The sequence below is a fragment of the Barbus barbus genome (assembly GCF_936440315.1).
Source record: "Barbus barbus genome assembly, chromosome: 9".
In the NCBI taxonomy this organism is placed as follows: domain Eukaryota; kingdom Metazoa; phylum Chordata; class Actinopteri; order Cypriniformes; family Cyprinidae; genus Barbus; species Barbus barbus.
The window spans coordinates 22,331,641-22,346,996 of NC_136737.1; the positions used below are offsets into that span (position 1 = coordinate 22,331,641).

Genomic DNA, 15,356 nt, shown 5'->3' on the forward strand with positions numbered 1-15,356 from the left:
AAGGCGTGGTGGGAACCTTAGGCACGTATCCAGGCCGGGGTCTCAGGACAACGTGAGAGTAGGCCGGCCCAAACACAAGGCACTCTTCGCTTACCGAAAATGCTTGAAGGTCCCCGACCCTCTTGATGGAAGTGAGCGCGGTCAGGAGCGCTGTCTTGGCCGACAGGAATTTCAGCTCGACTGAGTCCAGCGGCTCAAAGGGACCTCTCTGAAGTCCAGCCAGGACAATAGAGAGATCCCGGGAGGGCATCAGGGGTGGCCTAGGAGGATTTAACCTTCTGGCACCCCTCAGGAACCTCACGATGAGATCGTGCTTCCCCAGGGACCGGCCGTCCACTGCATCGTGATGGGCCGCAATAGCAGCCACGTACACTTTCAAGGTGGAGGGCGACAGCCCGCGCTCCAACCTCTCTTGCAGGAAAGAAAGCACCACTCCAATCGTGCATCTTCGGGGGTCCTCCCGCCGAGAAGAACACCAGTCCGCGAACAGACTCCACTTCAGCCTGTGGCAGGCCACTCAAGTCTGCCGCGTCCCATCCAGGAGCCGCACATGGCGGTTCCACAGAGCCGGACGCGGGTGCCGTATGGTGCCGAGCCCCTGAGAAAGAAGGTCCTTCCTCAGAGGGATGCGCCAGGGAGGGGCTGTCGCGAGGAGGGTGAGTTCCGGAAATCAGGTCCGGGTGGGCCAATATGGCGCAACCAACAAGACCTGCTCCTCGTCCTCCCTGACCTTGCACAGTGTCTGTGCGATCAGGCTCACTGGGGGAAACGCATACTTGCGCAGAGCCCGAGGCCAGCTGTGTGCCAGTGCGTCCGTGCCGAGGGGGGCCTCGGTCAGGGAGAAATACAGCTGGCAGTGGGAGGACTTGCGGGAAGCAAACAGGTCTACCTGAGCTTCCCCGAATCGACTCCAAATCAGCCGGATCGTCTCGGGATGGAGTCGCCATTCTCCGGGGAAGTGAGCTGTCGTGAGAGCGCGTCGGCTGCACGATTGAGCTCCCCCGGAATGTGGACGGCGCGCAGCGATTTGAGCTGTGACTGACTCCAGAGGAGGAGATGGCGGGCGAGCTGTGACATGCGGCGTGATCGTAGACCTCCCTGCCGGTTGATGTACGAAACAGCCGCAGTGTTGTCCGTGCGGACCAACACGTGCTGGCCTAGGAGCAGTGGCCGGAACTGCTTTAAGGCCAGATGCACTGCCAACAGCTCTAGGCAGTTGAAGTGCCAAAGCAGTCGAGGCCCCATCCAGAGCCCCGAGGCTGCCTGCCCGTTGCATATAGCGCCCCAGCCCATGCTGGAGGCATCTGTTGTGACAACAACATGCCGGGACACTTGTCCTAGGGGCACCCCGGCCCGTAGGAAGGCAAGGTCCGACCAGGGGCTGAAAGAGCGGCGACACGATAGCGTGATGGTGACACGACGTGTCCCGCGGCGCCATGCCCATCTCGGGACCCGTGAGTGTAACCAGTGCTGAAGTGGTCTCATATGAAGCAACCCGAGCGGCGTGACTGCGGCTACGGATGCCATATGCCCCAGGAGCTGCTGAAACTGTTTCAGCGGAACCACTGTCCTGCCTCTGAAGGAACTCAGGCAGTTCAGCACTGATTGGGCACGCTCGTCCGAGAGACGTGCCATCATACTCACAGAGTCTAACTCCACACCGAGAAAAGAGATTCTCTGCACGGGGGAGAGCTTGCTCTTTTCCCAGTTGACCCGAAGCCCCAACTGGCTGAGGTGCCGGAGCACCAGGTCCCTGTGACCACCCAACTGTTCTCGCGATCGGGCCAGGATGAGCCAATCATCGAGATAGTTGAGGATCCTGACGCCCACTTCCCGTAACGGGGCAAGGGCGCCCTCCGCCACCTTCGTGAAGGCACGGGGAGACAGGGAGAGCCCGAAGGGGAGGACCCTGTACTGCCATGCCCGCCCCTCGAACGCAAACCGTAGGAACGGCCTGTGTCGAGGGCGAATCGAGACATGAGAGTAAGCGTCCTTCAGGTCGATCGCTGCAAACCAATCCACGGAGTGAACTCATCTGCGTCAACATCTTGAACGGGAGCTTGTGTAGGGCCCGATTCAAGACTCGCAGGTCCAGGATTGGCCGAAGGCCACCGCCTTTCTTGGGCACGATGAAGTAGGGGCTGTAAAACCCCTGCCTCATCTCGGCTGGAGGGACCGGCTCGATTGCACCCTTTGCCAGAAGGACAGCAATCTCCTCGCGCAGGACAGGTGCATCTCGGACTGCCACCGAAGTCTCGAGGATGCCGCTGAACCTGGGCGGCCGCCTGGCGAACTGAATCGCATAGCCGAGTCGAACTGTGCGAATGAGCCAGCGAGACGGGCTGAGTAGCGCAAGCCACGCCCCCAGATACCGTGCAAGCGGCACCAAAGGCCCAATCGACGTGCCCGCAGTGGTGCAGCGAGGGGGAGTAAGGTTGGATGGAACAGAAGGCAGTGCGTTCTGACTCATCCCCACAAAACTCCCTAAGTCCCCGGGGGGACTGGCTAGAGGTGCGCGGGGAGGCATCGCGTCCCCAGACCGCACTCTCTTGGCCACTGGCAATATGGGTCTCGGGTGAGAGTGAGGAGGCATTGCGTCGCACACTGTCAGCCCGCAGACCTGGGAACCCGGAGGGAAGGGAAATTGCTCTTTCTTTGACAATGTGGGTACCACTGGCCCTTGAGCCAGTGGCGGAACAGAAAGAAAAGAAAACACAGGATTCTCCACCCGGCCCTCCTCCGGGGGAAGGAGCGACGCTAGCCTCGTCGTCTCCTGGGAAAGAGCAAATTCCTCCATCTCCGGGTTGTGCGCGTCAGGGCCGCTTTGTCGTCTTCCTGGAGGACTTGGCGGCCGGCTGAGGCGCAGGGGGCGCCGCACTCCTGCGAGAGGCTCGACGCACCGGCCTAGGTGACGACTCAGCACGGGGCAGAGCAGCTCTGGAGGACGCAGGAGGGCGCCCACGGCGACCAGCAGACTGGGGCCTGGCCCTTGGGCCAGCGGTGGCAGCTGGAGCATCCCGCCGTTTAGGGAGGATGTGCTGAATTGCCTCCGTCTGCTTTTGTACTGCCGAGAATTGCTGGGCAAAACCCTCGACAGTGTCGCCAAATAGCCCCGTCTGGGAGATGGAGGCGTCGAGAAAGCGTACTTTGTCGACGTCCTTCATCTCGGCCAGATTGAGCCAGAGATGGCGCTCTTGGACCACTAACGTGGACATCGCCTTCCCGAGGGACCGCGCCGTGACTTTCGTCGCCCAGAGAGCGAAGTCAGTCGCCGTGCGCAGCTCCTGCATCAACCCCGGGTCGGGACTACCCTCGTGCATTTGTTTTAGTGCCTTGGCCTGGTGAACTTGCAGGATGGCCATGGCATGCAGGGCAGAGGCGGCCTGGCCCGCAGCGCTGTAGGCCTTGGCGGCGAGTGCGGCCGTCAGCTTACAGGCTTTGGACGGGAGACGCGGACGATTCCTCCAGGTGGCGGCGTTTTGCGGGCACAGGTGCACCGCAACCGCTCTCTCCACCTGGGGAATATCCACGTACCCCCTGGCCGCCCCGCCATCGAGGGTAGTGAGGACGGAGGAGGGAGACGAGCGGCTTCTGGCCGAGAAAGGGGCCGTCCACGACTTCGTCAGCTCCTCATGCACCTCCGGGAAGAAAGGCACCGGGGCAAAGTGCGGCCGCTGGTCGCGTTTTGCGCCGATGAACCAATCATCCAGCCGCGAGGGCTCGGGACTGGGCGGTCTGTTGACCTCCAGCCCGATACTCACGGCTGCCCGGGCAAGCATGGCCGTCAGCTCTGGGTCCGGATCGGCAGTGGCGACAACACCCGAGGGGGGCAGCCCCGCCGATCGTTCATCCTCAGAGGACGAAAGCCCATCCCCCGATGCCGCGATCGACATCTGATCCTCGGGCGGCGCACCGAATGAAATGCTGGCGGCCCCGTGAGGCGAACCAGCGAAATCACTCGGGAACCGGACGGAACAAGCGCTGCGGGAGGAGTAAGAGGTCCGCGGGGACGTGCCCGGCGGAGAAGCTCTTACCGTCACCCTCAGATCTCCCAGAGCGCCAGCCGGCGGTCCTCTGCTCGAGCCAGAGAGACCGGGACGGGTGGCGGCAGAGGGTGCCAATCCTTTCAGAAAGGAAAGGCGAGAACGCAGCGTTGCCATGTTCATACGCCCACAACAGGCGCATGACTCATCCACAAACGCATCTTCAGCGTGCTGGATGCCCAGACACTGAAGACAACGCTCGTGACCGTCATCCGAGGACAGGAAGCGACCGCAACCAAGAGAACACGGACGGAACGGCATCTTTAAAAAGACGCGAACCGCCCAGTGTTTTAGAAATTTGCTCTTTCAGGTGAAGTGCCCAGGGGAATCGCTGCTGCAGGGACACCGCTGTCTGCACCGTAACGCCACCCAGGAACAAACTTCGAGGCAGACGGCTTTGTGGAGATCTGATCTGTTTTGAAGATTTCTCATCCACTCGGCTCCGAAGCAAAAATCTGATGAGTGGATGCACCTGTCGCCCTTTTATACCCGTATGCACGGGGAGTGGCTCAGGTATGCAAAATCCACTAGCCAAATTTCATTGGCGTTTTCTCTTATCAGAGGCAGTCGGGGCTCTCAAGTAAATCCCCTAATGTCGTCACGACATAACTCGTAGTGACCGACAGATAGGGAACAAAACTTTTATTCAAATTCTGAATTGTTTATAGAAAGCAAGTAAAAAGCGCTTCTGTATAATCACAAAAAAGCTGTCACTCACCTCAATTTATTACAATCTCACAATGTTCCGTTATAATCAGCGAAGCTCTCTGAACTGCAAATAATATCTTATTTACATTGTGTCTGTTGACATTTAGCATTGAGTGACTTCTGACTGTCTCACGCTGAATGCTTGAGAGTTGGCAGCCCTAGATTATGTATTTATACCTATATTAATATCTTAATATAATATATTATTGTATCTTATATTAACCATTTGCACACACAAGCATTATCCGATCAGCTCCTCCTGACCGCAGGCACAGGTTTACAAGCCACTTTTTAAAGTGTTTTTCAGTCAATTTCTTGACGTTTCCTCCCTTATGAACAACACACTTTAGTACACGATAAAATCTCCTTGTGTTTTCTCGGTTTGACCGATTTGAGCATCCATATAGGCATCTTGAGTTTCTGCTACTGATTCCTATGGAGAAAAATCACTTCCTGCCCTCCAGCTGCATTTCGTGCCACAGCAATGACATCATGTGCAAACAATCTTCAGTCACCTTCTTGACTTCTATTAACGTAAATAGGTATGTTTGGTTCTGTATTGCTGCTCACTGGAATATGCTTTAATTCTTTTTTTCTAGCTTGTACCATATCTACAGTCCAACCTCAGCAATTTCCAGAATTTAGAGATCTTGAACTTCAGGAATGGCAGCATTGTGGTAAACAGCAGGATGAAGTTTGGCAAGCCAGTTCCCCATGGTGTGACAACAGCAGTTTACCTCATCCTGGAGGACTTCTGCAATACTGCTTACCAAACCATGAATCTTGCGATAGACAAGTATTCATTGGATGTTGAATCAGGTAACTCAAAGAACTTACATATACACATAAAACACAGAAAACAAATTGGGGTTAGCTAATATGAAGACACAAGTGAATTTTTGGTGCTGCCTATGGCCAACAATATTCACTAAACATTATTTGATTCTTTGAAGGGCAGAATGCCTGCCATATTATGCATTTGCTGCCAATTCAAAGTTGTTTTAAATCCTAAAATTACTAGCACCAGTCAGGACTGGGATTTAGGACTATTTGTTATATACTTTCACAGTTTGTGCACCACTTATGTTTCATTTGTCATATTTAAGCCCAAATGGAGGAGTAACACTTGTTTTGTTGTGCTGTTTAGTGCATTTTTTAGTGTGCTACCCAGGGAGGCTTTGTGACTCATATATGTTACAGGAGCCAGACTATGATTCAGTTGATACCAGTACTAAAAGGCTACTGAAAAATTGTAACTGAACAGGCATTAAAATGAGTGAAAATATCTTAGATATAATTTGGGGAAAAGAATATCAGAAGGTTTGCGCACTTTGTTGGCAAACCTCCAAAATGGTAGATCTCTGGCATTTTAAGCAATATTGAGCAGGCTTCTTCTATGCTAGAGGACAAGGTTAGGCTTATTCCAGTCTGGCTTTGGAAAACATTAGGCCTTGTTAGGATGAGTGATAAGAGATTGATTCTGTACTACAGACAGATTAGAGGTGATTTATTCAAGTGAGACGTGCAGAGCTCAACACGTCAGACAAGTGAGTCATATTTGTTTGTGTCCCTTTGTAAATTCTCTCTGAGCTCCTTTGTCAACACACATCTCTAATGGCCAACTGCTGATGCCTTTGCAATCAGAAAATTATCTTTGTTTTGACGCCACATTTGTAATGAATTGTAATAATGCTTATATAGCAATTGCAGCAAATGCAAAAATAGTCACATTTATCAACCAACATCCAAACTTATAACGCCATTGTATTCCATCTTAATTTTATATCAGAAAAATCAATGACATGATGTTTTTGTTTGGATATTTGTTTAGATTATTATTTCAAAAATATATAAAATTCAATTCACATAAACAGTGACTTGAATACTAATCTCTGTCACAGTGATACAGTTGTTCCTGGTATCATAATGACAAAATAAATGTCTCATTTAAAATGAAAATCTGGGGAAAGAAAGAAAATAACAATGACATACTCCACTGCTTTTTAATATCTGAAAAACATTTAAGGTGTAAAATGTCAGTTAATGAATGTCACTATTAAGTAACAATTCATGATATTTGTACAAATAAATAAATACAATAAAAATAATAAAAACAGAAGGGTACGTTTCTGAAAACTTGACACACGATTGTATTTTTCTTTTTTCTTTTGTTAAAATATTTATATACTATTATCAAAATTGTTAGCTTTTATATTTGTATTTTCTGTTTGCTGTGAGAGTATATATATTTATAATAGGTATGTTTCTTTCTGGTAGGTGACCAGGCTGATCCATGTAAGTTCCAAGCGTGTAATGAGTTCTCCCAGTGTTTAGTCAACCGCTGGTCCAGCGAGGCAGAGTGCGTTTGTAACGCTGGCTATTTTAGCGTGGATGGGCTTCCATGTCAGAGTATCTGCGACATACAGGAAGACTTCTGCCAGAATGACGGGAAATGTGACATCATACCTGGCAAGGGCGCCATTTGCAGGTGTGTATTATACGTAATCTCCAAAAGCAACAGTCAAAAATGAAATTCACTCATCTTTATTTTTAGGTGTCGAGTCGGTGAAAACTGGTGGTATCGAGGCGAACACTGTGAGGAGTATGTGTCAGAACCACTGGTGGTTGGCATCGCCATTGCTTCAGTAGCTGGGTTCCTCCTCGTGGCTTCGGGCGTGATCTTTTTCCTCGCCAGAACACTGCGAGACCAGTATGACACTGATGATTCAGAAGACCCTTTACGGTACAAACTGTGCTTACAGCATAAAAAACACACTCTTCCTGCTCCAAAGAAATCATAAGATCATATTTTTGGAAGAAATTAAGAAGCTTATGTCGTTCTTTAAACTTCAGAACAAGCAGAACTCCTTAGTGGACTACAAAGTGGATTATTAATATCGGTTCAATTAATTTGAATGACCATGTGAAGCCTAAATGACATTTTTAAAGCATTCTGTCAAGTGTTTTGAATGAATCCTGTAAATACAAGTTCTCTGAAATGTGATTTGAGTTTCCTCGGAGGCCCCAAAAGAAAAATAATGTTGCATATTCCAACTTGTTAAATGCCATTTGGTTTCCTCACCTGGTTGAAAAGGAACCAAATACTCTCAGCTGTGATTGTGTTTGAAAGCACTGCATTCTGGAACATACATATGGAGCACACTGCAACATTTTACGGCCCAAATGTGCGTATTTTGTTTTTATGACCTTGTACGAATAAGCCGGAACACACAATATGTTCTCTTTGGTCGTTATGAAACAAATGCTCTTAGGCATGTGCAGGTTGGATCAATTATTGTTTTTGGACAAGTCGTTCCTGTCTTACGTTTTATTTTGAACTTTTTGATACATTATACACATCATAGTACATCATCTGATAGATCATAGTGATAGCACAGATGACAATTTGTTTTATATCCGTCAGCTCTGGATAACATACAGTGTCCTCAAGAAGTACTTGGACACTTATGGTGCATTCAAGTCATGTAGGATAGATCGTATTTACGGGTTAAACGCACATGAACACCACCACAAAGTCATTATTATGAGTGGGAAACAATATTTGCTTTAAGACCCGAGTTTCAGAGTTGGGGGCGTGTCAGTGAAAAAACGTGTCGGATGCAATCAATGCAGCTCAAAGACTATAGATATGCTGTGTCTGTATTGACGGTAAATTTGTTTAAATTAATAAAATGAATATTAATTTATTGTACATTTTTTTGCAATGTACAATAAAACTATGTAAGTTACATATGCAAAATATTACTGTATAATTACCATATTATATATGGTATATAATGATTCAGTTTACATCATCTAAAAAGCAAAAGCACAATGATGCACATTCTTTAGTCATCATTTTGTAGATGTAGAGTTTAAAAAAATCGTTGAGTTTTATTGTAGAAAAGTTAAATTTACATTTTTCTTCTGACAAAAGTGATTTGAACGCACCTGACACCATAATTACAATGTGTCAACTCGTACGTACGAATGTCCCAGGAGGACTTGAACGAATGTATTAGACGACTGTGACTGAATTAGTTCAATGTCCAAACAAAGACTTCATACATGCACTAAAAATACACACAGACTTCATACATGCACTAAAAATGATCACGGGGCCTGCATAAACAAAATTTAAATAAATACAAAAATACTTACAGAATTAATTTATTTTGCATCGAAACTTTGTCTGGTCTGCAAACATAAACACGGCAGACTTAAACCTGTTTGCTTCACTAGCACCAGGGCAAACAGGGAAATCCTGGCAGACGTAAGATGACGTAACGTCTCGGCAGGGGATCTATCAGTGATCCTGATCAACAGGTTATAGAGGAATGAATGCCAGGATGGGAGAACATTGAGCCGCTCTTACTCGGCTAATCCACTCACTTTTTCCGTGGCTCCACTATCTGACCCTTGTGCAGATATAAATAGGAGGGATGAGCTGCTACTTTTACGAACTCATGCCAAGGGCATGTTTGATCCCAGATACAACCCATTTTTTGGTTTGATATTCTTTTATTTGAACCTGTGTTTCCCAAATAAGCACCAAGGCTCATTTTTTCTGATGTGTTGATGTTTCTGTCCATAATCTGACTTTTATTTCTGGACATTTTCTACAGATATTCAGAGAACGTGCCATCTATAGAAAGAGCAACCAAGTACAATCCCATGTTTGAAAGTGAAGCAACTACAGGTTATAATCAGTACTACCGCCGTTACCCAGATGCCCCTGCGTTTAGCACTGGGAGCGCTGAGATCTCCACGGACTTCAGCAGTGAGGAAATACGACATATTTATGAGAACAGTGAACTTACGAAAGAGGTAATGATGTGTTTGTGTGCACTTTAGTAGACCTAAAAATACACCATATTTATTTTGACATGAAAGCTTTGTGGGATGGAAGTAAACTAACTTCATGTGGTATATTGTACCTGGTTGTTGATGGTTCAGTTGACAAATTATTGAAAATACATATTTGTAATATAAAAAGTTAACTTTTGAAAATCATGCGATGCAATGCGGCAAATGTTATGTCAAAACGAAGCTACTAAAAGCGCCATAAATTAAATTGATTATGAATTGAATTGATAATAAACTGTGACTACTTTGAGGTGATGATTTTGCATGAATTCATACAATGTTACAATGTAATTTTTTGAAAAAGTAAAATCAGGGTCCACCCTTAGACCTAATCGTCAACTGGGGCAAAAGTAGATCTTACAAAGATGTATGAATGAGATTAACGTTAAAAAAGCGTAAAACTATGCCAATAAAAGTGCAATAAACTAAACTGATTATAAACTGAATTCATTAGAAAACATAACTATTTTACTAGGTTTAATTCCATATGAATTCACACTTTGTGTTATTTGTTTGCGAAAATGTATATTTTTTTATAAAAAGGCAAGCATAAATGTCCACCCCTAAACCTAACCATCAAATGGGGAGTAAGTAGATGATAGATTCTTTTTTTCCCAAAACTAAGCCAATAAAAGTGGAGTAAACTAAACTGATTGTAAACAGAATTCATTAGAAAACATAATTTACAAAATGGCGCTTTAGTATGAATTTGTGTTATTTATATGCAAACGTATGATTTTTAGAAAAAAAATAAATAAATCATGAATGTTCACCCCTAAACCTTACCATCAAATGAGGCATAAGTAGATTTTATGAAAAAGTATGAATAAAATGAACATAATAATTAAAATAAAAATCGTAAAATAGTTACGAAATGCAATGAGTGTGCTGATAATTACACAAATAACCAGGTGCCCATGGTACACATTGTCTGTAGAGCTGTGTGTGTTTATGCAAGTGGTCTGCAGCATTACTTAGTATTTTAATAGCGTTCACTGTGCCACATGTTTGCATAGAATATTCCTCAAAAAACTTTCCTAAATACACTCCATGTCCTTCAACTAAAGCACTGTTCCCTGCAGCAATGAAACTGTCATAGTCTGCTTGAGTGATATATGCTCACAATGGAGAATATTCTGGCAACTCTGAACAATGGAGAATTATCAAGCATGTCCTCTTTGGAAAACAATACTTGATGGGAAGATAAATTGAATTTCTTATGTAACAGAAGTGTATTTTATTTACTTATTTCTTCAATCCATTAAACATGTAGTGTGACGTTAATAGGTGAGGAACTAATATTTACCTACTAAGTAAATTAATAATAGTATTTATTTAATATAAAATATTTATGTAAAAATATGTAAATTGCAACAATATTTTATTTATGAATTATTATATTTTATGAATATAGTATTTTAAATGTTTGAATAAATATTTTACTTTAAATAAAAATAAACTCATCTGACAAAAAACTGTCTGTAATTGAAGAAATCCTTCAGAAGATTCTGGGTTCTGTGATTCTGTTGGTCTAGACGTCTAGAAGTAGAATGAGGGCTAGGGCAAAGAGGTCACTTTCTCTTGTTATATAACTGTCTACTTCTCCCTCTTTCACCTTCCTGCTCTCACGACAGGAAATCCAGGACCGTATTCGAATTATCGAGCTGTATGCCAAGGACCGCCAGTTTGCAGATTTTGTTCGACAACACCAAGTGTAAGTGTTTGTACTAACACAAACTGATGATAATAGACCTGACACACACCATCAGAATGTTCTGGTTTGCATATAACCTACACTCAATGGACAGGATCTGTGAAAATTGTCAATGACCATGGAAAATAATTTTGGCTCTTCCTTCAGTTGTAAAAAATAAGCGAAACATGCATTTTCAGTTGTACACGTACAATGAAGTCTATAGGGCAAGACATTTGCACAGGATAAACAATTGACATTTTCAATAGCTCGTTTCTGTGTGGAAGATTTCAATTTGAACAACAATATGAGCCCCAAGTCCCTCTGGAATGTTTTGCCCCATAGACTCATTGTAAGTGCGGTTCTATAAACACCATTTTTGTTTGTTATTAAAAACCGACAGAAGAGTCAGAATTACTTTATGTGGATAATCGACTGCATATCACAGATGCTGCGGACAGAGCTTGTCTTATTTTGAACCCAGGACTTTTCTTTAACATGCACTGTGGCAGCCAGTAAGAGGCCTGAGCCAAATAACAGACTGCAAAACCACTAAATGCATTGCTTCCCTTGTCCTTCTGTAAAGCATGACCTCAGCTGCACATAAACGTAAATCGATAAATTCTATAGAACAGGGGTCGGCAACCTTAGGCACACATGCCAGTGCTGGAGGGGAAACCACTGGCAAGCAAGCAAAAATAGCAACAAAGATTAATATTATATGCGTTTATTGTGTCATTGTTTATTTTAGAAATTGGTCATTTGCTTCTGCATGCCAGACCTCTTGCAGTAATACTTCAGCCTGGTTTATTCAGTTATGAGGCTTATAGGAGGCCAAAAACAAGTATGATGAAAGCACTTTTTATTTCTATCTGTCTGTCTGTCTGTCTATTTATCTATCTATCTATCTACACTGCCCTCCAAAAGTTTGGAAACACCCCTGGCGTGTGGTTTAGGATGATATCAGCATAAATCCTTATAATTTTTTGGTGCAAATACATTAAAGGAACACTCATTTTACAACTCCCCTAGAGTTAAACAGTTGAGTTTTACCGTTTTTGAATCCATTCAGCCGATCTCCGGGTCTGGTGGTAGCACTTTTAGCTTAGCTTAGCATCGATCATTGAATCTGATTAGATCATTAGCATCTCGCTCAAAAATGACCAAAGAGTTTCGATAATTTTCCTATTTAAAGCTTGACACTTCTGTAGTTACATTGTGTACTAAGACCGACAGAAAATGAAAAGTTGTGATTTTCTAGGCCGATATGCCTAGGAACTACACTCTCGTTCTGGCGTAATAATCAAATAAATTTGCTGCCGTACCATGGGTGCAGTAGGCGCAGTGATATTATGCAGTGCCAGAAAGTAGTCCCCAGCTAAGTAACTAGTTATGATAAAGACAGGGACTACTTTCAGGTGCTGCGTAATATCACTGCGCCAGTTGCACCCATGGTACGGCAGCAAATTTCCTTGATTATTACACAGGAACGAGAGTGTAGTTCCTAGGCATATCGGCTTAGAAAATCCAAGTCCATCCGTCCATCCATCCATCCCTTATCAAACACACCTAAAAGATTGCTTGAAAATTACAGGCATTTGTTTTGTTTCCATTTTGAAACTAAACTCAGAAACTGTAATTAAAGGAATATTTATAGATGCCACATCATGTCAAAAAGATTGCCAAGATTTTAAAATGCAGCACTGGCAAAATGTGACACAAAGCGCTGTAAAGTGACAAAAATGATCACTGACTGTTAAAATGTATTAAGGCAGTTTTAAACACTTAAAACTGGTGCCACTGCTTACATCCAAAAGCAATATTTAATACTAAATTGAAAAATCTATTTTCATGCCGTTGAAGAGCACAGATTTGTTTCTTTTGTATCATGAAGAATGTCTTTTCGAGACAGTCCATTTCTGGATATGAATTGAACTCTTTGTGCAGTGGTAGTTAATACGTCTTCAAAAGAGCTCAATGTTCTGCACTACAATAGCATGGCAAGACAAATCCAGACAGCAGGCCCGTTCGTGGGTGTTCTACCTGTGCCAGGTGCCGTATAGAGTTCCAGACAGGTGGAGAGTACCAGACTGAAAAATGAACACTGGGGCTGAGTAATGGTTAACTCTCATACCAGCTGCGAGCACGGGGCAGATCGTTCACTAGAGTTTGAAGCCAGGCCACACACATTCAGGATGTGTTCCAAAACCTTGTGAGCTGCCTATACGTAGGCGGCATTTTAAGACTTTGTAGGCAACCTCCTGATGCGAGGGCTACTCCAGTTGGTAAGCAACCTAAATCTGCTGAGGTCCTTTTGACAAATTATATGGCAGTAACAAGCTCAAAAAAAAAATCCATCCAAGATGGTAGATGAAGGAAGATAAATTTATTATCAGAAAGCATCAATAAAAATAGTTCAATAAAATAAAAAAGTACTATTTTAGTCTATTTCTAAGCTAGTATAATTTTGTTAGCCTAGCAACATATTAACCTGACTTTAAGAAAATTTTCCCTTAGAAAGTTCCATTTACTTAGTATGCCTTTTATTTAGGCCGTAGACAGCAAGGCAGCTTACTAGGTTTTGGAACAGAGCTTGATCGAGACTAACACATGGAAACACAAGTATACACATATAAATGTAAAATAGATCACATAATACATGTCTGAAAACAAACCAAGAACATTCTTTGGTTCTTAGACTCAAGCCTGGCAGAAAAGTTTCAGTTTAGAGTTCAATTCAAGCCGTCAGTCAAGACAGAAATAGCTGACGTCCTTATTTGATTCAGTGTCACATTAAAACAGACCGCTTTCCTCAAGCAGGAAAGGCTGTCATTGTAATGAGTGAAGTTTTGTTGATTTGTGTTCATCTGTGTACTTGTTATGTTGTATGTCTTTATTATAGGGCACTTGACGCTAGACGAGAGAGCTCTTCCCATTAGAGTTGCAAACCATTAAACCCAAGGTACTTCTTTTTTAAAATTTCACAGCCTTATATAAAAACATTTGTGATATAATAAATGTAGTCTGCACCAATATATTACCTAGACATGCTACATGAAATTCTGGTCATCTTTTGCTCAACAGACACTTGCCTTTTTTTGAATGCAAGAAGAGGTCCTCTTTTGCCACGGTGGACTTGGAGATAGTTTGTGAAGATGTAAATGGACTTTTGATTTTAATCGTTTATGGATGAGTGTGCAACCATTACAATGATGGATTGACAAATTGTGGTCTAATGTAGAAAAACAATGTATTTGTGATTGTTTATTGTTTTTACTGATGGGCTGATTTATTGCTGCATTGTCAAGGCCATATACATAAACACTTATTATTGACACATATCTGTATCATCTGACCACACAAGATAACACAACTATATGTCTGGGCTTCATGTTGGTTCCTCTCTATTTTAATGGAAAACCTGTGTTTCTTTCTAATGGTTTTTCGTTTGTCAGTGCCTTCACTTTGATTGTTACTCTTCTTTTTATTTGCGACATGGGACGTCTCGGTTACGTATGTAACCCTCGTTCCCTGAAGAAGGGAACGGAGACGTCACGTCGGTGACCGACGAATTGGGATCTCGCTTAGAGAGACCAATCCCCTACGAGAGTATCTAAACAAGCCAATGGATATTGGCATGCGATTATTGCATCCAGCTGCCGCTAATCACAATGTGAGTATAAGTAGGCAGCGGGTGCAGCGCATATTCAGGTTTTCGCTGAGGAGCCGAGCCGGTCACCCGGCCGCTCAGCGGTGGTACAGCAGCCGTGGCGACGGGACGTGACGTCTCCGTTCCCTTCTTCAGGGAACGAGGGTTACATACATAACCGAGACGTTCCCTATCAGTCGGTCACTCCGAGTCACGTCGGTGACCGACGAACTGGGATCCCTACCAAAAGGCCACGGGTACTGCCCCTTCCTGTGTCCTGTGGAAGCCTCCTGAGCCCCTATTTTTTGGCGCAGGTCAGGGCTACCGCAGAAGACCAGCTACTGCTGCCATGGCACTACCTACTCAGTAAGACTGGATAACACTGGGAAAACGTACC

General features: G+C 44.5%; 1 protein-coding gene across 1 annotated transcript in view; it reads left to right on the forward strand.

Annotated features, from left to right (window-relative positions):
• The window catches only part of impg2b (interphotoreceptor matrix proteoglycan 2b), a 33,282-nt gene extending 18,477 nt beyond the window's left edge, over nt 1-14,805 (forward strand). Inside the window, exons 15-21 of the mRNA XM_079425742.1 lie at nt 5,351-5,570; nt 7,029-7,239; nt 7,306-7,494; nt 9,377-9,578; nt 11,252-11,331; nt 14,213-14,272; nt 14,395-14,805. Of these exons, the coding sequence (XP_079281868.1) occupies nt 5,351-5,570; nt 7,029-7,239; nt 7,306-7,494; nt 9,377-9,578; nt 11,252-11,331; nt 14,213-14,249 (939 nt within the window). The 3' untranslated portion in view covers nt 14,250-14,272; nt 14,395-14,805. The remainder of the gene's footprint in view (nt 1-5,350; nt 5,571-7,028; nt 7,240-7,305; nt 7,495-9,376; nt 9,579-11,251; nt 11,332-14,212; nt 14,273-14,394) is intronic.
• Nucleotides 14,806-15,356: the final 551 nt, after the last annotated feature.